Consider the following 25,574-nt stretch of genomic DNA (forward strand, 5'->3'; position numbering starts at 1 on the left):
AAACTGATTTTCAGTGATTAGCCTTAGGAGTTTAGACTTAAAAAATAATCATTAAAAAAAAAAAAATAAAAGAAAGAAAGAAAACAGTGGAGAAAAGGAGGGACGTGTCTAAGCACACAGAGCAATATCCATCAACTGTCAAGAAAGAATTGTACAATGCATGGAAAAGGAGTAGAAGTACAAGACTGCAGAGGAAAGTGACATGAAGACCGATTGTGACTATTTTTCCCCAATAAATAAATAAATCATCTGGTTTATTACTTCAATAACAGCTTAAAAAAAAAAAAAAAAAAAACAACAACACACAAACAAAATAAAAACAAGGAACAAAAAAACAAAACAGAAACCACACACATGCTTTTACAGCAGTCCTTTCCAAGTAAAGTACTGGAGCATACCTAAATAGGTATAAGTAGGAGAAAGATATTTCAATCAATTTGCTGGGAGAATAAACCAAAGACATCTTTTTCACCACATAAAAATGTTGTGAAATTTTACATGCAGAAGACATTAGAATGTCAAAACTGACTTTAAGAGTTCTGCTTAAAAAAAGGCATAAGTTAAAATTGACTCATATTTCCCTTAATATACTACGTGACACTGAAGTTTAATAGTTCAACATCATTAGCATCAATTTGATTAGACTGGCACAAGAGCAATCTGAAAGAAGAAAAAAGCTGCCAGTACTACTTAAATGAAAAACCATTTACACAGCTGGATGTGGATATGCTGGATCCTCTTCTAATACCCTATGTGTCAACATGCCCAAAATTAACTTCGATTTCCAGAAGTGTATAAATCTGATGACAATGGAATATCATTTTTCCACCATGTCAGAAAAGTCAAGCTGACATTACACAGAAAGTGATAACATAGTTAACACCTCCAGCTTTGATGATCATCACACTAAGTCAGTATATTAAATCCAAGTGGAACTAATAGCTGTTAAATCAGAGGGGTCATCTGGCTGTAAAAACAGGAACCCAATGGAATGTCTTTAGAGACTCTCCAAAGAATAGGCATTGTAATAACAAACACACAAAATTCTGTAGGAAATACAACTTCAAAAAGATACATGGCAGCACTGTCTTATTAAAGACTGTATCTAACAAATCAGTACCCTGAGGCTTACCTAGCTGGTTTTGAAAATCAACGAACTGATAATATTCCACATATTTGTTTTGACTGAAGAAATTCTTATAAACATGTCGTGCACCAAATAACCACACATCACTGTCATCGGTGATTGTCCCAGAGGTCTGATCAGTAAGGTCCAGTACAGCACATTGTGCTTCTGCCTCCATCGGAGCTTCAATATATGGAATGCCAAACAGACGGAGAAGCTCCTGTAGGATAGAGAAAAATCACTTCGTATTTCATCTGAAAAATGGACTTCTATTATACTTCTGCTTGACTCAAACTGCTAGATTCACACTGGTATTTAGTATTTCATAGAAAATCTTAATTTCCACTAAAAAGCACCAAGCGCAGTTAAATCAAGGGGGAAATCCCACTTTTCTCGGGTAGACAGTGCCTCATAAGTCAAGCACTACTTGATCATATTGCTGCTACACAGTTTGAGAATCTACTAGCTTAATTACATAAGCATACTTAAATATTGTGCTTTCCATAATCACTGCTTTAACATGGAGAAAAGTCCATGCGTTAGAATTATGTGGGCTCCATGAAATGAAGATGCAGGTTAAAAACAAACACCAATAAAAAAAATCACCTTAGCTTAGAAAACAGCATGAAAACACATTAGAAACTTTCCTATCAAGTAAAAAACACTGGGCAGACTAGTTATTCTTTAAATGATGCTTTGATATACATACATTTTGATGCATTTTATACAATTTGCTTTTATGGAATACATTATTTAACACCAGTTAAATATTCCTTACCTATAATTAAGCAAAGTTACGAACAGCTTTTGAGAAAATGTTTGACTGGAGTAGAGGGGATGACCACATCATCCTCTATCAGGGGCGTCAAACTCATTTTCATTAGGGACCACATCAGCCTCATGGTTGCTTTCAAAGGCCAGAATGTAATTTTAGGACTGTATAAATATAAGTATTCCCACATTTACACAGTCCTAAAATTAGATTTGGTCCTTCAAAGGCAACTGCAAGGCTGATAGGGCCACCGGTAAAAATGAGTTTGACACCCCTGGCCTATATCAAATCAAAATTGTTCAACAAATACTACCTGGCTTTCCAAGAACATCTGTCCCGTTACAGAAGCAGCAACGCGTTCCTGCTGCTGTTTTTGCGCATGAAGCATATTCTGCTCAGCAGAAAGGTCATTTTCTAATCCTTCCAGCTCTTCCTGAAAAATAAAACAAGGTTTTCATTGTTTCAAAAATTCAGGTATACTTAGTTAAGCAAAGCACTAAGTCTCCAAGTACAATTATTCTAGTAGTATATGCTCCATTAATTCACTTCCATTCGCTCTATTAATTAGCTTCCCTAATGCAGTAAATTATAAGACCAGAGAGAGGTCTTTTCATCAGAGTGCTAAAACTTTGAAGTTTCCCTCTGAATTCAGAGAGATTATGGTTAACCACCATCTTTAAAGAAAAATCAGTTCCTATAGATTTAAATACATACATGAGAAAGCAATGAAACAGTAAGCTCTCCGACAGTTTTCCTTAAAAACTGCTTGGGGACAGAGCACTTCACTACTAGCTCAAAACAAATAACAAGAAGTTACCAAACTGATGTCTTGCCACTCATCTGCTGCATCTTCACCATCATCTTCTTTTTCAGCATTCTGATCATTTGCCAACTGCACTTCAGACTCCTTCAGCAAGTCCTGTGTGACAATATCATGCCTGTCTGCCTCAGTTTCCAGAACTGCTGTTTTATCACCAAGTTCTTCATCGTATTTTGGAGGAGACTCAGCCTCATTACTGATTTCAGTATCCACTTCAATAAAGCTTCCTATTGAAGGAAAATAATGATTTCAAGCTTCAGTTTGTTTAAAAAGAGGTATTTGTATGCATTTTTAACTTGAGCAGTGATTTCTTGTTTTGCTATATGCAGTAACTAGATATAAGAATTATGAAATTACAGAAACTAAGTGATTCACTGTTAATACACCTGTTAAGTTCAATGTACAGAACAGCATGCTTTCCTGACTCTCCATATTCTATACTCAGATTTCAATGACAAAACATAACACCAAAGGGAAAACATAGATCAGATTTTCTTCCCACCTGTACATCAGTAGGAATAGGTGTATTTTAAAGCATTTATTACTAGGAGAAAAGGTTAATTTCAACTGATTACAAATACAATTAGGTCCTATTTGCTTATATTTTTACATAATTAAAAAGCACATACCATCAGAATCACTGTCTTCGGACTGTGATATCACTTTTCTTTCCTCCTCAAGACCTTTTGCTTCTGGAAAAAATCTAACATCCTTTTGTACCTCAGATACCTTCCCTTCTGTTTGTGAAATTACTTCCTCTGTATTTTCAGAAATTTTCAAGTTTTCTTCTTTTTTAGACAAGTCTGTTGTTTTGGCATTAATTAAAGCCCCTATACTAGTTTGTACAGGGGAACAGCTTGGCTTCTGTGTGCACAAGTTTATATCCTTATCTCCCAAAGAATTTAAGTCCATTTTGGAACTATCTTCTTTGTCTACATCATCTTTGCCTTTTTTAGTATTGTCAATACAAGAATAATTATCAGTTCTGGATATACTGGTGTCCTTGGGTGTAATGTGATTTTTTTCCAACTCCTGATTCTTTTGTTCAAATTCAGTGTCTTGCATAGTCACTTGGTTTGATGAATGAATTGTAGATGTAGGTAATTTTTTTCCCTCCTTAACTTCAGGAATCTGATCTTCCTCATCTGAGCTACTAAGCAGAAAATCCTTCGCTTCTGATCTTTGTGGTAGCACTCCATCAGTTCTAACAGTAACAACTTCCTCCCTTTTATCACCATCACTCAGAGCTTGCTGAATTGCCTGCAGTGTTCTTGGGGAAACACTGCCTTCCTCTACAGATTGGTCCACGTTCAATCGTCCTGTATCTTCATCCCCCAGTTCTTCTTCTGAGCTGCTTTCTACCATAGCTGCCTGGATAGCAAGCAAAGTCCGAGGAGAGGGTGGTGCTGTCACCACATTGTTATCGTTCTCCGTCTGCAACTTGTCAGATGCAACTGGCTTTGCATTAGCAGAAGATTCATCGATTTTCATCAATTTACTAAATTCAAACATTTTTGATGAGGGTCCTGCAGTAGTTTCCAGGTCTCCACTTGTAGCTTCTTTTGCTTGAATACCTGAAAGGTTTTTGTTCATTATTTTTAGTAAAAAACTGCTTTATACTTTTTACATAATGGACATCCTTATATAAAGATTAATAAACCAGTTTTCTACACATTTATAGATCACAGTTAATCATGTCTAAGAATAATGCACATTTCATAAAAAGTATTGGTTACATGCACCCATAAACAATATTCAGGTTTTTCTTAAAACTGATAGCTGCGGACTGCACACACTTAACAAGAAGTTTTACAAAATTAAGACCTGGCATACCTTTTATTAGGATATAGTGAGAAGTATCTTCAGAGAATACCCTGCTAGATTCCACTTCTCTCACAAAACCACCTTCATTTTCATATTGTGTTTGGATTTCACCTGAGTGCTGTTGGCTCAATTCTTTTTGTACATTTTCTATGCATCGATTGAGGTTGCTTTTCTTAAGCAAACCCCTAAGTTGGTACTGGGAAAAGTCATTGGACTCCTTGAAAAACAAACAAACAAAACAACACAAAGAAAACAAAAAACACACACAATAATCCAGTCAATTAAAATAAAATGACACTAGCTGTGCCTTTTAAGCAAGTTCATTTACCATGCCCTGGAGTGAATTTTAAGAGCTTCCTTTAAGCAGGTAACATTTGTCTTTTACTGACTGCTGTACTGCCAAGTCATAGCAACACTAGCCTGGTAACACACAACAATTTTGACAGGTACCATTAAGTAGTTCTGAATGACGGCTAAACACAATGAGGTGACAATCATGTCTTAGTGACATGATCAATGAAATTTGCTGGCTAAAGGAACAGGTCCCCATCTTAATAACATTGCAATTATAACAGAATCCACCTGTAGATGGTTTTATTATGACGGTTGTTAGCTTACACTCGGGCACAAGCTATCATATGACCTAACATATATTACACCTTTAAAACCCAACTGTGCTCTGAAAAGCTGTTGCAGAAGTGACATTATGGGATTTCCTATTTGTCTCTGAATGGCTTCGGTAACACACCTGCCTGAGCTACAAAAGCCTTTTCACAGCTGCCAGCTCCTCAAACAACCTGAGGGTTTGGAATCCAAGTTGTGGTCATTCTGTCTGGTTTATCCACATCAGTCAAATGTTCTTGAAATTGAAATCTTGGGTGTAATGCTGATGAGGCATGAGACAGAGCATGATTTTTTTTTTTCCATTATTGTCAAACTGAATTAGCTCTGCCAATTTTAGTGGAAATCAAGAGATAAGATTCTGAATACAGAGGTAATAAACCTTTTCTGATGTGATACTCTTAGGTAGTCTTCATCTATATTAACTGTAATCACTCAATTCTGAAGGCTTGAAAACTATTTTAAATATTACCTCTGGCATTGCTTCAAATAGTGTTCTTTTTCGCTTCGTAAATTCTTTCATATCAGTCAGGATCTCATGCTTTATTTCTGGAGGCAGCTTGTTGAAATCTTCTGATTCAATATCTACAGAATTAGGATTTTCACATAACTCTTCCTACAAAAATGGAAAACAACACAAACGTATTTTATATCACAGCACAGCAAGGACAATAAAACATTCAGGGCGTCATTTCAAATAACAACAGTTAGGAAAAAAAAAAGGTAACTACTACCTAACAGAGTACATAACCATTGATGTACAGTATATAAGAAACTGGGTTTTATTCTTTTTATAAAGATATTTAGTATAAATTGCAAAAGCAGGTCCTACAGCCTCAGCTAGTCTGATCTTATCTTTCTAAAGAGGTTCTCCTTCTGAATGTGAACTACTTCAGAGATAAACAGCATTTACAAGAGCTCTTTTTTTTTTTTTTTTTTTACTTTGATGAAAGCAGAGATAATTTTATTATTCATGATGCCTTTTTCTTAGGTTAAATATTTCTTTCCTCCTCTTGCCATGAGATCAGCACATCAGAAGGGAATATGGAATTTATCCAAGAAAATTCAAGGATCAAAGTGCTTCAATATCAATTCATATTTGGAGAAGCACGGGAATTTTGTTAAATATGTGGTCTTATATGTGCATACACGTGCATAAATGAATAATTTCACTTATATCATTACAAAAAACAATTTTGTCTTTACAAATCCAGAGAAAGTAGTAAGAAGAAAAAAAATGTACCATAAGAAATGCTTATTCTGCTGTATTCTAGTGGAAAAAATTACATTTGTATTTCCTCATTAGCAGGAGTTCATTCACTACTTAAAATTAACTTGTTCACTTGATAAGTAATGCTATAGTAAGACCTATACCTCCAAACACTTTTTTCTAACTTCTTTGTTTGGGTTTTTTTTTAAGCATAGTTCATGAATGATGGGATTGTTCACAGTAACAGGGCAATCAGGATGCACTTGCCTGCAACATCTTTTTTTGGCTCATTCTCACTTCCCATTCTTTTTCCTCTTCCTCCTCAGAGCTAAAAATCACAAAGAGAAAAAAAAAACATAGATATTTAGCTTGGAAAATAAAAGTCCTGTTTTAAGTAAAAGGACATTTGTCAACCCTTCACCAGTAAGTATAACAATTCACACACAACACCAAAGAACACACACACGTATATACACACATATACAAACAAACACATACACACACATACAAATACATACACAAGTCAAAAAGATCTGAACAGAAAGCAAAAAGGCAGACTTATCTCAGTTAGAACCAGATGAAGACAACTGTTGCTGTTTAAATCATTAACTGATTCTTACATGGTCAGCACATAAAGTATAGAAAGGTATTTCCAAGTTGTGCAAAGAGTAATCTAATGGATAGCTCTGCATTTCCACACCAGCTACCCAAGCTTGCATAAATCAGTTCCATGCAGTCATATAGATATGGCCACAGAGACTGAGGTAGCACTTTCATCCTTAAACATGAATCCAGTGTAGAAATTTAATCTGTGGGTTGAAAGGTTCTTCTGTGACCCTCCCATATATACCAGAAAGCATCTGTTTTCAGAGCTATAAACCAAACCATCCAAAAAGAAACTGAAAGAAAACATAAATTAAAGAGATATACTTTATATATTATGGAGTTTCATGGGTCAAAAGCCTTTCAGCAGAATATAAACCTGAGGCTTATACTTTTACCTGAGTTTATTATAACCATTTCAGTTATTTTTCTTAATTCTACCTACCTGTCCTTCTCTTCATCCTCTAAAGAAGGCAATACATACATGTCATCAATCTCTTCTCTTCGAACTTGTGTAATACTAGGAAAAGCTTCATTGCTTATGGCAAGAAAAAAAAATACAATATTGATTAACAGCTACGTAAAAACTCATCTGTCACTTACAAACAAGGGGAAAATATTTTTTACTCTTGCCTTTTGCCTTTAAGTGCAGTTTTGATAATTTGTCTCTTCAAAAACGTTTTCAGGAGTTTCTCTGTAGTTTTCCTAGAATCACTGATGGCAATTTCCTTTCTTTGTCTTCGCTTAGCCTGTGAAAATAAGATTAACACGAACAAGATTTTGCTGAATGCTGAAGATACATATCCAGTGAATTATGTTATAGTTCTGTACGCTGTGTCTACGAACAACTACTAACTCATCCTACATCAATGGGGACACAGCCTTTGGATCCTCCAAATCTCTTTATGTCAGTTTCCTCTGTGGGACTTGGGAGCAGTTTTCAGCTTCTGAGTACAAATTGTCATGACAGTTGTGTTCAAGTCCATTATGAAGCAAGACTCAGGCTTATGCCATCATCTACCTCTCTGCAATTTGTTTTCTAGGCAAATCAAATCTGAATATATCATAAAGAAGCTGCTGCATCTCCAACAGCTGACCAAGAGTAGGATTGCAAAGAACACTTGCACAGCAGTGCACTTCAAACCCTCCATCCTTGTGGCTCAGAATCAATCACAAGCAGAATAAGAAGGAAACTGAAAATGGCTACTTAGTATCAGCAGACACGCATCCTATTTTGTATTGCAATGACTCAGCAAAGGTACTTACCAAGGTTTGTCTCTTCAGAAGCGGTGCCTCTCCATCAAAAACAAAGACAGGCCGAATTCGGAAAAACAGTAACTTGCAGAGTCGGTGAAACAGAGTGAGGAGGTGAGCATTTCGTACGGAATTACCACCACGATCTCTGGCTCCCTTTATTGCCTGGTTCAACCAAATACTGATATCTTAAAGAACCATTAAGAGGAAAAAAATGTGCTATCTTCTACATATGCCATATTAATAGTTTCCATAAAGTGTACATACTTGACTGATTGGCTTTTGCCCACTGTTCCAGGCTTGGCTTATCAAAGCCAAAGTTATCCAAACACTTGTAAACTTCAGAGAAAAATAAATTATTGCCACTATTATCCTCAACAAGAAGCAGAATTGAAACAACTGTGCAGCAAGTAGTACCTCCCCAGTTATTTTCACAAATAAGTGAAGGGTAACCTCTTTCCACAGCTTTCCAGCATTTAACCAAGTGTATATGACAGGAAAGTTGATGCAAAATTATTTAAACGTTTTCATCTTATAATCCTACTGAAAGCAGCACATTTATTTTTAAAGCACAATACCCTACAGCCCAACATTTGTGTAAGTAAGCTATCAAAAATGTATCTTGGGAAGGAAAAAAAAAAAAAAAAAAAAAAAAAGCTTAGTATTCCACATACTATAAAGCATTAAAGCTACTTATCAAAATATTGCCATAATTTAATTTAAAAAAAAAAAAAGCTAAACACAATAGATCATGTAGAAATAAGGGAAATAGTTCAAGTAATCTCCCTCAGAAATCTGTTTCCTCAGCTATACTGTTAAAGGATACCAACAGCAAGAATTTTTCCTTCCAGCGTTTCTGGGTTTATAGGTCTCCCAGCACATTCAAGCAGTTTCCAAAGTCCTTGGACTCCCATTGTCCTTTTTTAGCCGCCCTGAGAGAAGAGTGGTCTATGAGGAAGAAAAGAAAGAATATCCCAATGATTAGATAATCCACTTATGCTTTATTAACGAGAACGCAGTACCACTGCTAACGAGAATACCGAGGCGAGCTGGGCTGGTGAGGACGCCCCGGCAGCCGCTCGGGCCGGCTCCGGACGATCCCCTCACCTTCCGGTACCTGAAAAACCTTTTAAAAAATCCCGTCAAGCGCAGCGTTACAGCTGCTGGCCGGCCGACAGCTCCAGAGGAGCCTCGGCTTCGCCCTCTGCAGGGACCGCCACGGTCCCGGGACAACCGTCCCCCGCCCCGGGGACACGCTGAGGCGCTTTGCGGAGCGGCGGAACGAGGGCCCCGTCCCGGAGGGGATGAGGGGAGGGGAGGGCAGGGGAGGCCGCGGAGACTCACCGGCCCGTCCCCACGCTGTGTGCGCATGCGCTTTCCCACCGCTGCCCCGCAGCCCGCCGGGAAGCGCAGTTCGCGGGGTGGAGCCGGGGCTGTCATGGCGGGCGCGCTGCCGAGCGGGAGGGGAGCTGAGTTCTCACGGGCCCTTCACACGCCCCGGAGCCACCCCTCCCGTGGCTCCAGCTGCCCTCCCCGCGGGACCCCCGTGGCTGCCTGTGGGACACCGCAGGCGGAGGGGCCACAGTGAGGAGACCGGCGGCTGCCCGCCAGGTCCTCAGAATCACAGAATGTGAGGGATTGGGAGGGACCTCGAAAGATCATCTAGTCCAATCCCCCTGCTGGAGCAGGAACACCCAGATGAGGTTACACAGGAATGTATCCAGGTGGAATTAAATATCTCTATTGAATATCTCTAGAGAAGGAGACTCTACAACCCCCCTGGGCAGCCTGTTCCAGTGCTCCATCACCCTTGCGTTCCAGTTTGAACCCATCACCCTTTGTCTTCTAATTGGTTGTCACCGAGAAGAGCCTGGCTCCATCCTCGTGACACTCACCCTTTATATATTTGTAAACATTAATGAGGTCACCCCTCAGTCTCCTCCAAGCTAAAGAGACCCAGCTCCCTCAGCCTTTCCTCATAAGGCAGATGTTCCACTCCCTTCATCATCTTCGTGGCTCTGCGCTGGACTCTCTCCAGCAGTTCCCTGTCCTTTGTGAACTGAGGGGCCCAGAACTGGACACAATATTCCAGGTGTGGTCTCACCAGGGCAGAGTAGAGAGGAAGGAGAACCTCCCTCGACCTACTAACCACCCCCCTTCTAATACACCCCAATCCTCACCTGCACAGAGGTGAGGTACCAAACACAACTTTGCAAAAAGAAAAAAAAAAACACTTGGTTGGTTGGTTTTGGGTTTTTTGGCAATGCTGCTGCATGGTTCTCATAAGATTCACCGGAAGGATGCCAAGGATACACACCCTGCAGCCCAACCTTCTTCCCACTCCCCTCCCAGCACCTCCCCCGTGCGCCTCACTGCACCCGCTTCTCCCAGCCAGGAGTCCCTATGGAAAGGCAGCTGCCGGGTGCCAGCAGCATGTCCCCAAGGATACACATCTTTCATTTGTTAGAGATGCTGATATCGAAAAGTCGGCAAAAAGACTCTATAATGCTGTTTTGAAAGCATTAAAAAGCAGGCGCTTTCATTGCAGCGCACCGGACATTCGGAGATTACTCCTCTAATCGAGCATGCATGTGATTCACGCTTCTTGGTATTTATTGCATACACCTATTGCATATTCATGTTTCTACTGCTTAGTTAATGCGTTAAACATAAATTATTTACATAACCCCGCCCTTTGCCGGAAGACCTTCTTTGGTATTCGAGGGTCTTCATCGGGGGTCTCTAGTGGTCTCCGGTGTCTTCACAGCCTGGTACCCCCGCCCAGCGTTGGCTTCTTGACCTGATTTCTTGAGCACGCATATTGCCATTTTGTGCTGCTACTCAGCAAAAGCCATGTAACTCTTTCTTCATTTAACAGAACATTACACTTCCCAGCTTGCAAACCGAGGACATCCCGCTTTGCCTCCTGTCCAGTCTCTATAGAGCTATTGTTGCTCTGTTAGGTTTAACATTATGCCTGTTCTTGCTACATTAGGCCTAGTCTTGCTAGCTTATGCCTAGGGGTTTCTAAAAGATCTTTGTTCTTCTTATCAGTGCCACCTGCTTAACGAAGTGTGAGTCCCCAAACTAAGAGCAAAACAAAGTGATGGTAAAAATTAAGTTCCTCACAACACACCTATTAAAGAACAGCAGCAGGCTGATAATAGAGACACAACGCTCTGTTCCCAAATGCGACTATCATTAAGGAAAAGTAGGAGACATTTATGCAACTCATCTAAGCCTGAAGTACCCTAAAGAACACCACTGAAGTATTCTAAAAAGATCTGACTCCTCAGCTTGCAAAAATGAAGTCTGAAAATAGTTCATCTGGAAAATATCTACATTTTCAAAACCCATGGGTTTTATTCAATTGTCAGCCTGTAGACTTTGGGAAGTTAAATATCAGAGGTTAAGTCATGAAAGCTCCACAGGCTTACATGCAAAGAGATCCTACCTCCAGAATTACTTTGCTAAGCAGAGTTTGCAAATCTGATCCTTTGTTTACCTGCTTTCCTGAAAACCTTCACTAAACATATGGTCACCATTCTCAAGACAAATGAAAAGCAAACAACAAAATAGAAAACAATTTTTATTGAATGAACAAAAGTCTAAAAGTTTCCCATTTTTGGTTAACAAAAGCAGCAACCTACAAAACCCCCACATTCCATGACAAATCTTTTAATGTCAAAAAATTAATAGTTGAGCAAGTATGAATGAACAACTGTATGCAAAAAGCTACAACTGTTGAGATGTGTTTGGGCAAACAACTGAATGAATTTCAAACTGGGGGAGGAGGGTGAAAATAAGAAAGAGACTGCAGATGGACACCTGAAAAAGCTTTAATTGTTTGCTGGCTGAGAGGTATATCATTAGGGCTGCCAGCAGTTTTCGGCACTTGCATCCCTCTTCATACACAATTAAAAGAGCAGGAAAAAAAATGACAACAGGTTTTAAGTCCGAACAAGGAAAAGAACTGCCAACAGAACACAGTGTTCGGCTAGCTCATTTGGTTAATGGTAAACGCAGCTTTTTAATACCAAATTTCACAAGCTTGTGTTAAGCGAGTCTCTGCTCTCAAGAGGCTCCAGGATAAGAATTCAGCCATTGTACCCACAGAACAAAAGCAAGAAAGAAGGTCTGTCCTCAGACTTTCCCTGCTACAGGCAATTCCTCTCAGTCTAAAACAGTCATCTAGCTACCGGAAAAGTATCTGAGATCTACTTGACAAAATATGATTATCTGACAGAAGTCTACTGGGAACTAAATGGAGAACGTACATTCACTTCAGAAATCTGATGAGGTTTTCTAACCTATGTGATTTTTAAATTTTCACTGGATATGGGCAGCCTTAATAAAATGGAGTGTTAAAAAGGAAGGCAATGTTTTCTTTATCCTTACATCATTTGAAGAATAACCCTTTTTATAAAGTCATGTAATAAATTTTCATGCTTTTGAATACCAAGTATTTTCAATGAAGTCTGTTTATTACTTTGACGAATTTCAATCTGTTCTTTTGTTTTCATGGATAAGGACACAGTACAATTATTTCAGAAGAAATGATTGATTTTTCTGTCATACTTTTGATTGCAAAACTACAATAATCTGTGCTTTTCTGTGAATTTATACAGATCTCATCCATTGCAACCGTATCATCAGTTGTATTTAACAATTATGAAGCTGTATCTTATACCATAATTTCTATTCATATGCATTCTAGGACTAATAATCCCTAATATGTCTTGATTAAAACTAACTTTAATATATCAACTCCATTCTCTAAAGTTAATTTTAATCATTCCCATCATAATCATTATAACTCTGATACCCACTGTTCCTCCTCTCACGAAGATTAGATTTCTTCCACGTTGATTCTTGATGAAAGCCCGCACTGAAAGATCGTCCCAGTCGTCCATGTTGTTTCTTAGAGATATTGTCTTCACTCTCAGATTTGGAAATTCCATGTCCTTGTGTTTGGGATTGTTTATCCTGTCTAACATTTCCAAGTGGAAAATTCCAAGGACCAAATCTTTGCCAGTTAAGTCTCTGAAAGGCAATGATGCAATGAAGATTTCCTCCAACCTAATCAAAGTAAAAAGGTTCTTTGTTAAATGCACACAGACGCATTTCTAATATACATCAATATTTGAAATTAACATCTCGGCAGGTAGAAGAATTTGTTAAAAAAAAAAAAAAAACAAACAAAAAACCAACACACCAGCAAACAAAAAACCCTCCAAAAAACCATATCAACAAACAAACAACTCTGCTCAATACATTTTGATTGTTTCCCAGGTTCAATTACTGCCTTCTTTCTCATCGTTTAAAGTTATCCTTTTAATCTTTCATGGCTTGTGTAACTTTTCTGTCAGTCTTTTTTACTCTCCTGCCACTTTCACTCAAGTTATCTCTTCTGGCATCTTCTCAGCTTGCTGATGCTCTTTCATAGGTCTCCGCATTTCAAATATTCTCTCTTCAGCCTATTATTTCTCATAGAATTTCAATCTGCAAATCAAAAATCCATTCCCCAACCACAAGATATAGCCCTATCTATAGGAAAGAAAGCTATGTGAATTGGCAGTAAGTCCATGCTACAGAGACACAGGCATTCTTTTAAATTTGATCCTACTTGACTGTACTTTCCTGCTTACATGTAGCTAGAAGGCCACGCACCAAAAAGATCTGTCTGTAATTTGTACAGTACTTCTATACTTGCTACAGCTACATTTTAAACCAACAAGATTAAATACTGTGACCAAACATATTGTATACACAGATACCCTGGTTCATCCTAGTATATGCCAGGCTACGGCTGTATTTTATCTTGTCCTGCAAGCAAATATAAATGACTGATATGTAAGTACCCCCATATTTGACTTTTGTCTTCAACAGTAGCTCATAACGAATTTCTTTTAGTGATCTTAAACTGCTGAAGTATGAATAAGTTTGCCAAAAGTCTACGGTGAATTTCCTCCCATCTTAGTAAGTTTACCTTACCTTCTTTGTCTTCCGATGCTGCAATCCTCTCTCTAGGTGTCGAATGTCTAGGTATTCTGGATTTTGGGTGTTTAGGTCAGTGACAATATCTGCCCACCTACGGAATAAGATTATTACTACTCAGCTGATATTTATTAAACCTCAGCACCACTAAGACTCACGTACATACACATGCAAATACAGATTTGCAGCTTTAAATACTCTTAGCAGTGATTTAAAGATAAACGAAAGCGTAAAGATATAAACCCCTCAGTATTAGATACATCCAGATAGATATAAAAGCATCATTTTTAATCAAAGCATTCACAGTGATTATTCCTCTTCTCAGGAAACAGTTTCCAAAGAAAGAGCACCACGAGTCATTAGTTGCATTGCTTACCCATACCAATTCATCCACTTGTGAAAGGAAGAACCAAAGTGTGGTTTAAGCAAGGAGAAAAATTATTTTTTACTTTATTTAATCCTCTCTTACCCTTTTACATTATTTTGTTTGAACCCTTGTCTGTTTTTCTCACCCAGTATATCCAGTTTTATCAGACAGGTCTCACCATAACTCACTCCTCCATTCTGTTTAATTCCCTTCTGTAATAAACTACCAATTCAGTCATTCCCCATTCACTCACCTCTTTGGAGTTTCATAGCTCCTTCTAGCCCCAGTGAAACCAATATCCCCATACTCCAGACCTCTTTAAGCCTACATATTGCCTTTTCAGTTCTTTTAATGTTTAATTACTTGCTTCTCTCTAATACCACTCTCTAAGTTCAGAAAATCCATTTCTAGCCCAACTTTTGCCCCCCTACCTTAAGCACAAAACTTTGTGATACCTCCCATTGGGACTGTAACAGGAAAAATAATGTCTCTACAATCAAAAATAGTATTACAAAGGTTTGGATTCTACATCCAGAGATCTTTTCCTGTGCCATTTGTAGCCCATATACCACAGAACAAAACTCTGCCAGTGGGATGTATAATATGCCATTTCTCAGCACAGCAACCGCATGCATAATGTGATTTTTATTTTGTTGCATTTAATCTCATTAGCCAAAAATATCCAGCTATTTACAGTTATTGACATAGTCACACCACTGACAAAACAAACAAACAAAGAACTTTTGAGTTTAACGTACTGGGATAGATCTGACTGGCTATGAAACTGCCAGATAAGCACTTTCAAACAACTTTTCAAAATAATTAGAAAGTAGAGAAGAACAAAGAAGTTGTGTGATTCCCACCCCCGGTCTTTTCCTAATATATCAAGAAAAATCACTCTATAATAAACTCAGGAGGTGGCAGAGAATCTATTTGCTAAAACTTATGTTTTGGTCATGGAATTAGTTTATCAAGAAATGCTGCTCTTTTGTACTGTTGCATCATTTAAGAAATTAATATTAAGCATTATGAACTAGCACGTAAAGTAGAGCTCAGAAAACTATTTTATTAATTTATCATGGCAAATATAACTAATAAATGAAATTTCTACATAGTGCCCTGTAGCCCTCCTAGTCTGTAGGTCTAATTTGCACACCAACTTTATACCATAGAATCACAGAATCATTTAAGTTGGAAAAGAACTTTAAGGTAATTGAGTCCAACTGCTACCTAACACTGCCAAGTCCACCACTAAACCATGTCCCTGAGAACCTCATCTATATGTCTTTTAAACATCTTCAAGGATGGTGACTCAACCACTTCCCTGGGCAGTCTGTTCCAATGCCTGACAACCCTTCCAGTGAAGAATTTTTTTTCCTAATATCGTATCTGAACCTTCCCTGGCACAACTTGAAAGCATTTTGTCTTGTCTTATCACTTGCAACTTGGGAGAAGAGACCAACACCCTCCATGCTACAACCTCCTTTCAGGTAGTTGTAGACAGTGATAATGTCTCCCCGCAGCCTCCTTTTCTCCAGGCTAAACAGCCCCAGTTCCCTCAGCTGCTCCTCATCAGACTTGTGCTACAGACCCCTCACCAACTTCATTGCCATTCTTTGAACTCTCTCCAGCATCTCAATGTCTTTCCTACAGTGAGGGACCCAAAACTGAACACAGGATTCAAGGTGGGGCCTCACCAGTGCTGAGTACAGGGGGAATGATCTGTTCCCTGGGTACTGCTGGTCACACAATTCCCGATACAAGCCGGGATGCTGTTGGCCTTCTTGACCACCTGGGCACACTGCTGGCTCATGTTCAGCTTGCTGTCAATCAACACCCCCAGGTCCTTTTCTGCCAGGCAGCTTTCCAGCCACTCTTCCCCAAGCCTGTAGCACTGCCTGGGGTTGTTATGACACAAGTGCAGGACCCAGCACTTGGCCTTGTTGAACCTCATACAACTGGCCTCAGCCCAACAATCCAGCTGGTCCAGATCCCTCTGTATGGCCTTCCTACCCTCCAGTAGATCAACACTCTTACCCAACTTGGTGTTGTCTGCAGTCTTACTGAGGGTGCACTCAATCCCCTCATGCAGATCACTGATACAGAGATTAAACAGAACTGGCCCAAATTCGGAACCCTGGGGAACACCACTCATGACTGGCTGCCAACTGGATTTGATTCCGTTCACCACAACTCTTTGGGCCCAGCCATCCAGCCACTTTTTTACCCATCTAAGATTACACCTATCCAAGCCCAGCATATATTAGTATATTCATTCAAAAGAACTAAAAAAGTCACTTGGTGACCCTTAGTAAAGAAATACAAATGGTTTTGGAAGAAAACATACTGTTTTATATCCTTACTAAGTAACGTACCGTTTACAGTGTATTGTTGGATGTTTTCTGCTTGGCTCTCCAATTAAGATCCAATATTCTACTTCTTGCTGCAAGACACGACCTCTGTTCAATAGAAGATACAATCCTAGTAAGATTTATTGTGCATACTAAAAAGAAAAAGAGAGATTAACATTCTATTGTTCTTTTTAGGATTTTCTAACATTTAAAATTGTCTCCTCAGCCAAACTAGAAAACAGCTCCTATGCTATAAATAGTGTTTGCAATTGCATACAGGGAAACATTTTGTTTCACAAGGCCTGGAAGCAAGATACAAGCTATTGCTTATTATTTGGGAAAAAAAGATCTTCATGAAAAACAGCGTTACTTGGATGAAAGGCAGTTTACTCTAAGATCCAAATATCAACATAACAATGGAAATAAGAGTCGTGGAAAGCCACACAAACGTGGAACAAACATCTTCCTCCCCATCCGTGATGTCCCACACAGTCACGAAAGAGTCCCTTCTGCTATTTTTAAGCTATACCTCAGCTGACCATGGTTACAGACAGCTATAACCTGCATGAAACAACTCCTAAGCATCCATTATCACATATGAAAAACAAAACCCTCAACCAATACTAGTTCAGGTTTGTGAGCAGCTTCCAAGAAATTCAAAGCCTGCAGTAACCTTGTCAGGGAAAATTTGTGACCACCATCAGGGCAGAGTGATGAGATACAGAGGATTGTTCTATGACTTCCTGTGTATAATTATCCTATGAAAAAGTACTTCAGTTTCAACTGTAACAAAAAATGAGATTTTTCTGCCTAGGGAATTAGACAGCATAAGGTCTTACTGCTTGCCATAATTTGTTTAGTTATAATTCCCTGTAAAATAACAATGTATGCCATCATTGTACAGATGGGAAACCAAGACACAGGATAGATTGACTTACCTAAAGTCACACTGGAAGTCTGTGGTTGAACTGGGAACTGAACCCAGGTCTCCCGAGTCCAAATCCAGCAACCTAAGATCATACAGGAAGTCTGTGGGTGACCTAAGAACTGACTCCTAAACTTAGCCTAGCAACCTATCTACCCATTTCTTTTGGAACTTACTATGTTTCTTAGATTAATTTTTTTTAAAAAAAGCTTGCCTTTGTAACTAGAATGCAAAAACAGGTAAACAAGAACTGCTGCAGAATTTATTGATAGTGCTTCTGGAACCTAAGCATATTTTTTCCCAGTAATTTATTAAAAGATATGAAGAGAACAGGGTGTTCTTCTGGTCTGGCCTCCAGCCTACAATAAGGCTATAAAAGCTCCTTGAACTCATTACTTCATGTTAGATTGTTAGAAGAGATTTGTTGTTTGGAAGAAAATCTGATACTGACTTAGAAATATAATCACTAGTGACTGAGAATCCATTTCAACCATGGGTAAAGTATTTAAATTGTTGCTCTTGCTCATTACTAAACAATATAAATTCAAACTAGATATAAGGCATGTTAAGTTTCCACACATTGGGCTGTATTATTTATCAAACTGCATTTTTGATCTAGTGAACTTTTTTTTTTTTCCCACTTTGCTCTTTCAGTGCAGATTTTTAGTAACTTATGAAGTAAGTAAGCGATGAACCTTTTGGTAAACTTAAGCAGCCTGATGTGTTGGACTTCTATTTGGGGCATATTTTCCACATCCTTATCACTCACCTGGCATATCAGTCAATGCAATCTTAAAACACCTTCTGTATTCTTTTGTTCATCTACTAAAAGCTTTCATTAACCCTATGGTCAGACTCACACTGGGAACAAATGAGATCCAGATGTTATGCTTTATTCCCTCCAAACAATTACCATTTTGAACTCTAAAATAGAGCTAGAATTCTCCATTGCTTAATGTGACTCTACATCTTCAACACAGCCAAAGGTAGACTGCTTGGAAAGAGAAGTGCAAGACTGAGGCTCACCTTACACCAGTGACCTACCCTTTTCATTGTTTAGCACTCCCTGCTATTGGTATCTGCTCATTTTGTCAGGGATTGTCTTCTTATGCTCAATGATAATAAAAACAAATACTGACCAACAGTTGAACCTTGAGAAGGTCCAACAGAAACCTCCAACACATATTGTGTTTGCAACTATTAATACTTTGAGAGAGGAAAAACAGTTTAATTTAATATGATTCTGTGAATGAGGTAAAACAAACTACTCTCAGCATATCATATAGCAGCAAGTTAAAGGCCTTACAAAAGCTAAGATACATTGCCTCAAGATTACAAAATTTTTCAAACCACAAAATTTTGTGGTTTTATTACAAGACTTTCCCTAAACTCAGTATGAATATCAATGCTATTATCTTCTTTAAAAACCTACATTAAATTGACACCTATATAAACTATTCCATTATTTTATCATGAGTAATGTCACCCTGACAAATCTGAAATTATTCAGGCAACGGTAGTTTTATTCTAAAACAACTGGCACATTAACTTTTCTCCTGATCCTTGAGAAGTGCTCCAGTATTCCAAACATACTGTGGTAGTCCAGAGGTTCTCTCTCCTCCAGCCTGCCGACAATTCTTGGTAACAAATTACTCAGATATGTTTACTTTTGTAAAGTCCTACACTCCAGTAGTTGCAGTTTATCATCATTAGTCAACACTGCAAAAAAGTATATAACTACCATCCTGCAATACCTACACATCCCCTGTTCTCACTGTACAAAAACATGGGTTTCTGAAAATGCAGATTTTCTCACATCCACGTCATAATGGATTAATATAACTGTAGGCCTTTTGCTTATAGTTTATGAAGAAAAACGCCAACAGACACAGACACACTTCTTTTGTTTCTCCCAAGCTCTCTGGAAACAGACTCCTGCCATAATTAGCTGGCTTTTCATTTTTTTTTTTCTTAAAAAATACCTGGGATTTCTCAGCCCATTTGGTTCTATTTGTCAGACTAGTTACCTTCACTTGTCCTTCAAGTAAATAACTACCCTCTCTATATATGGCTACAATGTCTTTAAACAATTCCTTCCAACCATTCACAGTTTTCTGTTTACATTCTTTCAATCTAGTCTGCTTAGTTGTGTTTAAGTCCTTTCAAATTACACAGTAGCGTTTTGCTAGTTCCGACATAAATGCTTTTACAACACACACTGAAATGGTATTTAGGGAGAAAAATGGTTATTAACTTCCAGTAAATTTTTCTGTATGTTTCCTTCACTAAAATAAGCATAAACACAGTATCTTACCTATAGGCTTTACTAGCTTTTACTGGGGTTGCTTCAAATCCAATTGGGCAAAAATAATGGTTTTGGCAATGGTAGATGTAGGCCATTGTTTCATCTTTCAGTCCACGTGTTAGCTTTGCAAGTGCCCCTGCAGCTACAAAGAAAGATGAGGTTACAGCCCAGAGTGCTTTGGATCCTGTTTGATAATATAAAATAGTTACACTGTTTTTTAAAATAAGAGGACATGACCTGACAGGCATGTACAAAATACAGTTTTGATTTCAAACTTCTTAGTATTTAATTTCCTGCCCGGTACAAGAAAATTAACATCTGCCACACAGTCTGTACTAGGGAAATGCAATATAAAGTGTGCATTGTATCTAGATCAAAGACTTATTAAAAGTTATTTGCTCTGGGGAAAAGAAAAAAAAAAAAAAAGGAAAAAAAAAAAGGCATCGCTTAAGCTAGGAAATACACACTGCAACACAAAGCAGTCCCACTGCCTCAAGTCAAATGTAGCACACATCAATGATACTGCTGAAACCTCTGAAAGCTTTCAAACTTATTGATATCGTGAGCTTCTTGGAGCTTCCCATCTCAGGAACACCTCCCACTTTTGGGCATACAGTATTTTGTAATGTGACTGCAGTGCTCAGTTTCAGGAAAAGACTAGAAAAGGCACTGAAACATAACAGAATTCTCAAATGGGATACCAAGAACAACAACAACAAAGATTTCCCCTTTAACAATCTCCCCCCAAAATTTTCAGCATTATTTTATCCTTTTAAAAACTCTCCAGTTAGAAGATAATGACCCAGACTATACCAAAGGCTAATAAACCATGTATCAAAGTATAATTTTTCTTTAGGTAACACACTTAAAAGTAGACATAAAAATGCAGCTTCATAAACTAATTTAGAATAATCACCTAACTTTTAGAGACAGCTGTTGAAGTCAAGCAGAATTGATGAGTTCACTAACTTCAAAAAATAAATTTTTAAAAGTACAAAACATTTATTAAAGATATTAATATTTTTCATGCTCTACATTCTAAGTTTTCATACAACATAGATTTCTAAAATGCTGAAATAAAAATGTGTTGTTCCTCCAATGTATTACAGCAGACACACCTTCCAGGACACCAACACAGAACTGGAAGTGCAGTGTCCTGTTAAGATACCTTAAAATTCTAGTTCTGTGATAGCAGAATTTACAGCACAGAATATATTTTATCAAAATAAAACTACAAATTTAAGTTTTAGCAAAATAAAAGAAAGAGTAAAACCAGAAAAATCAGGCAACTTGGCATTATCTCAAACTGGAAATACCACTTGATTAATTTGTCCAGTCAAATGCGACACATTGCAGGATTTTTCAGTTTATACACTGTAAGGTGAATGCTTTAGGATTAGCTACATACCAGTTTCTCCAGCTGTCTTGTTCTTCCCATGAGGTTTATACAGAACATACGAGCATCCCTTGATATGGAAGTGATCATTTATTTGTCTAAACCATCTGAAACAATAAGCTTAGAGATTGTAGTAACTCAAGAGTTATTAAATGCAATTCTCTCTCACTTTTCCCCTGCTTGACAGTTTAGGAAAAAAGTCTCAGTGTGCTACTAAGTACCTACCATATTGATATATAGATTGTAGAGGACCATCATACAAACAAAACTTAACATATCCTAGAGAGACAAATAAATACACAAAGGCTTTTTCTTCACCTTGCTTTTTCAGACCAAACATATATCCATAATAACCAAAGGACTGGATGTGAAAAGGTCCTATTGTGCTCCATCCAGTCACTTCTAATTTTCAGTTACTCAGCTTTTCAAAATACACTGAAATTCTGAAATGCCAAGCTTCAACCACAATTTGTAAGCTACACCAAGGGAATCTTCTAAGACACCAGAAGGCAGGACCCTTCAAGTGAGACTTTCTGCAAATCATGTTGGGCTTCTATCACATGAGCTTCACAATGCCAAGGCATTTACAGGAGTCCCATACTGCAGCACCTCACAGCAGCAGGGAGTGAGGACAGGTCTGCAAAGAAGACTTTTCCTCAAATATTCACTTTTCCACATTAGAAGATTCACATTCACTTCTCTGAAGATGATACCTCAATCACAAAGCTACATTGGGTGATGGTGTTGGCTCTCAGCCCTCCTGTTTTCCAGTCTGCCAAGTACTTAAAAATAATTTAACGAGGCAGAAACAAACAAACACACACACAAAAAGAACACCACCTATTAAGGGTAACTTTTCTGCAGCACTTAATGCACTCAAAGGGAAAAAAGAAGAAGAATTCAAAGTTTAACTTTTATCTGCACAGACTATTGACATAATGAGAGAGAACATCTTATCAGTTTAGTCTGTAAGGGGTGCTATACACTGACATACTCCTAAAGAGATACAAAATCTGGATCCAAGTCTCCTAAGGCAGAGAAGGAAGTTTTTGTAACACTCTGCAATGATCTAGCCAGTATGCTACCATGGAAGTGCTGCCACATTTTCAAATCCAGCACCTATGTTCTGCGCCAAACCTTACATATTGCCTTCAAAAATACTAAATATATCAAATGCAAATCATGAAACAGGCAAGAACACTGCAAAATTTTGGAATCTCACAGAAGGCAATACACCAAAGCCCTGTCTTCAGCACTCAAGTACAATATGCTCCTGGCCCCATTTAATCCTAAAATTCTTTATGAGTTTAATAAAACAGGAAAATAAGGACAAAGATTTTAGACCAAACTCATCAAGATCAGGAAAAAGCAGAGCAGAAGTGAAACAGAATTTGAAAGTCCAAGTCTTCTGTGACTCCAGCCCCATATCTTCTTGTTTCCCCCCCCACTTCTTCCTGAACAGCTCCATAGCAGCAAAGGTGCAGCACTCACTATGTCATTTTTAATTCTTAAATTAAGTTTTACATAAAGCTACCAGTATATCAATCACCTTTTCAGGCTGTTTCAGTGACATTAACAAACATTCAATGTGCATTTTCAAAAACAGGAAAATGAGGGTGAAGAAAAAATTTCCTAACCACAAGAGTGGATTCATTAGACTATTACACAGCTATTACACAAACTGAACCAAAAATCCAACAGAATTTCATGTTCACCTGACCTGTGTAGCAACACTGCACTATACAAAACAGCTAGCACAAAAAACTCTTTGAAAGGTTTCTTTGGACACTGTCAGAATATCCAGGTATGCTTCATTATTCTAAAGCTTAAGAGGACTAACTCATGTCAGACACTTTTTTTTTTTTTTTAATAAATGAACTGTTACTATAAAGGTTCTGTCTCTTAGCTTTATGTTATTTTTGCATACATTAACAATCAAGCTACATCAAAAGCACCAGACATACCTCATTAAAGTTGTATTTCCAGTGAAGGGACCAAACCTAATCTCCTCAAATGGGGGCTGAAAACCCAGTATATGCAAAGCTTCTTCTTGAGTAATAGGTGGTAAACTAAAACAAAAACAAACAAAACAAAAAAAAAAAAAGAAGTTGTTTTATGAAGTGATTAACAATATATTTTGGACTCTCTAGAGGCAAAGTGGTCTGTGTGTGACTTACCTTCCGGCTCCCAGTGTACTATATAAGAAGTTCCAGCAAGACACTAAGGATGAAATTCCACAGGAAGTCTTGTATTGAGGTCGGCTAACACAATACCTAAACCAAACAAGAACCCAAACACATTAGAAAGAATTATTGATTTAATAAGAGGAGCAACCTGAACTACTTTTCTGTGTGTCATGCCACTGAAGTGTCATGTTATATTAAATGTTTTTACTTTGCTGGTATTAAAAAAAAAGAAAGAAAGAATAGTACATTCTTAACAACCACAATAAAAAAAAAAGCAAATATGTTAACAATTTCTTTAAGTTTGTCAGATACCACCGCTCTATTTCATATAAATCAGTCAAATTTCTAACAGCCCCATGGGAGTTCTGTACAAAAGATCCTGTAGGAAAAAAATGGTTCTGTACTAACACAACGTACAGTTTGATCCACTCTCTTCTAACACATGAACTTGTAGTAAGTTGCATCTCTATCAGTATACTAATGAATGTCATTCCAGGTTGCAGATTCTCTAAGCTAACTAACTTTCTGATGTCACCAGACCGATTCATTAAACTAAGTTAATTTAGTGAACTATATTCATTTGATATATTTTGTATAGAACTGACAGATTCTGATCAAGTATTTCCTTGTCAAAAGAAAAATTAGGAGTAACACATATCAGTACCATGTTTAAGGTTACTTTTTGCTTGACCATGCTAATGAACTTGGGGTTTTTTAGCAATGAATCCCCATTACTAAAAGAAAAAAAAATGTTTAGAAAGAAAAATGTTTTACCATTTAAAAAAATGGGAGGAAATCTCTCATTCTTCTCGTAGAAAGTATGAGATTTAGTTTACGTGTTTAACATATCCCCATTTCTAATTGAAAGAAAAGCATTAAGACATTACTAAGAAGTTTGAAATCAGATAACCAGCAAGAGTGATTACGAACAAAATGCATGGTGATAATCTTAAATAAAATTCATAAATAGTACCATCTCCGAAGGTCCAACACTTTCCTCTCCTTCACATCTTCAAGAGCAGAACGCTGAGAACACTCTCTGTATTGTTTGCTTTTTTTGTCTAGGGATTTTTTCTTTGTCACTTGCTTCTTCATGTTGCCTGCAAAACAGATTTCAGAAACAAATGAATACCTAGTTTACCTTTTGTATCTATCTTCTTAAATATTTTTACTTACAGCACGAACCTCAATAGAGACACTGGTTGCGTCAGTATGTCCAAACTTGGACTAAACATTAATTGAATGAAAAATTTCAGATGCATAGTCAAGATTGTCAACAGGTTTGTAAGGCTGCCATTAGCTCTGTAAACAACATATTGTTTTTCTTAATAGAATTAATGGTGACCTGCCCAACTGTTCAGATAGAGCAGTAAATCTCATTATTCTAATGCGTTAAATCATCCATCCCAAAAATAGACTCTCAGGCCTCATGGACTTCCCATCTCCTAACATTAAATGCACAAGGAAATATAATGAAGCACTTGTTTTTCACAGCCAAGTCCTGTTACCAGATGCACTTCCTGATGAAAACTTAAATGCAAATCCAGTGAGAATAATATACTCGCGAGGTCTTTTCCTTTTTGTAAGCCACTGAGATGGTGGAAAATTAAAAGAGTTGGGCCACATGCTAAAGCAGGAATATTTCTGTTCCATTTTAAAGACATCATATCCAAATGAAATATACCACATATATTTTAGCAAAATTTATCATCCTGTAAAATATTATTATTTATTTCTTACTTTTAAAGACACTACATGTACACATCAAAAGGCAATGGCAATTTACTAACCGTATTTAAGTTCTGCTAAACTGGTTT

At 37.7% G+C, this 25,574-nt stretch overlaps 1 protein-coding gene across 7 annotated transcripts in view; it reads right to left on the bottom strand.

Annotated features, from left to right (window-relative positions):
• The window catches only part of LOC309450685 (DNA excision repair protein ERCC-5-like), a gene marked incomplete at its 3' end in the record, with an annotated part of 33,307 nt that overhangs the window by 4,944 nt on the left and 2,789 nt on the right, over positions 1–25,574 (bottom strand). The window contains exons 3-20 of one of the 7 annotated variants that reach the window (XM_082073720.1): positions 24,731–24,857; positions 23,749–23,844; positions 23,536–23,640; positions 21,584–21,678; positions 20,185–20,317; positions 16,970–17,053; positions 14,225–14,321; positions 13,075–13,309; positions 8,243–8,418; positions 7,610–7,725; positions 7,422–7,514; positions 6,641–6,701; positions 5,636–5,779; positions 4,552–4,759; positions 3,348–4,292; positions 2,716–2,945; positions 2,212–2,331; positions 1,133–1,346 (exon numbers count right to left, since the gene is read on the bottom strand). In XM_082073720.1, coding sequence (XP_081929846.1) covers positions 1,133–1,346; positions 2,212–2,331; positions 2,716–2,945; positions 3,348–4,292; positions 4,552–4,759; positions 5,636–5,779; positions 6,641–6,701; positions 7,422–7,514; positions 7,610–7,725; positions 8,243–8,418; positions 13,075–13,309; positions 14,225–14,321; positions 16,970–17,053; positions 20,185–20,317; positions 21,584–21,678; positions 23,536–23,640; positions 23,749–23,844; positions 24,731–24,857 — 3,279 coding nt within the window. Of the gene's footprint in view, positions 1–1,132; positions 1,347–2,211; positions 2,332–2,715; positions 2,946–3,347; positions 4,293–4,551; positions 4,760–5,635; positions 5,780–6,640; positions 6,702–7,421; positions 7,515–7,609; positions 7,726–8,242; positions 8,419–9,056; positions 9,544–9,574; positions 9,591–13,074; positions 13,310–14,224; positions 14,322–16,969; positions 17,054–20,184; positions 20,318–21,583; positions 21,679–23,535; positions 23,641–23,748; positions 23,845–24,730; positions 24,858–25,574 lie in introns of those variants that run through there. The other 6 variants (XM_082073717.1, XM_082073719.1, XM_082073714.1 and 3 more) reach the window with 6 other exon arrangements.

This window comes from Streptopelia decaocto, assembly GCF_964273445.1.
Source record: "Streptopelia decaocto genome assembly, chromosome: 1".
Classification (NCBI taxonomy): domain Eukaryota; kingdom Metazoa; phylum Chordata; class Aves; order Columbiformes; family Columbidae; genus Streptopelia; species Streptopelia decaocto.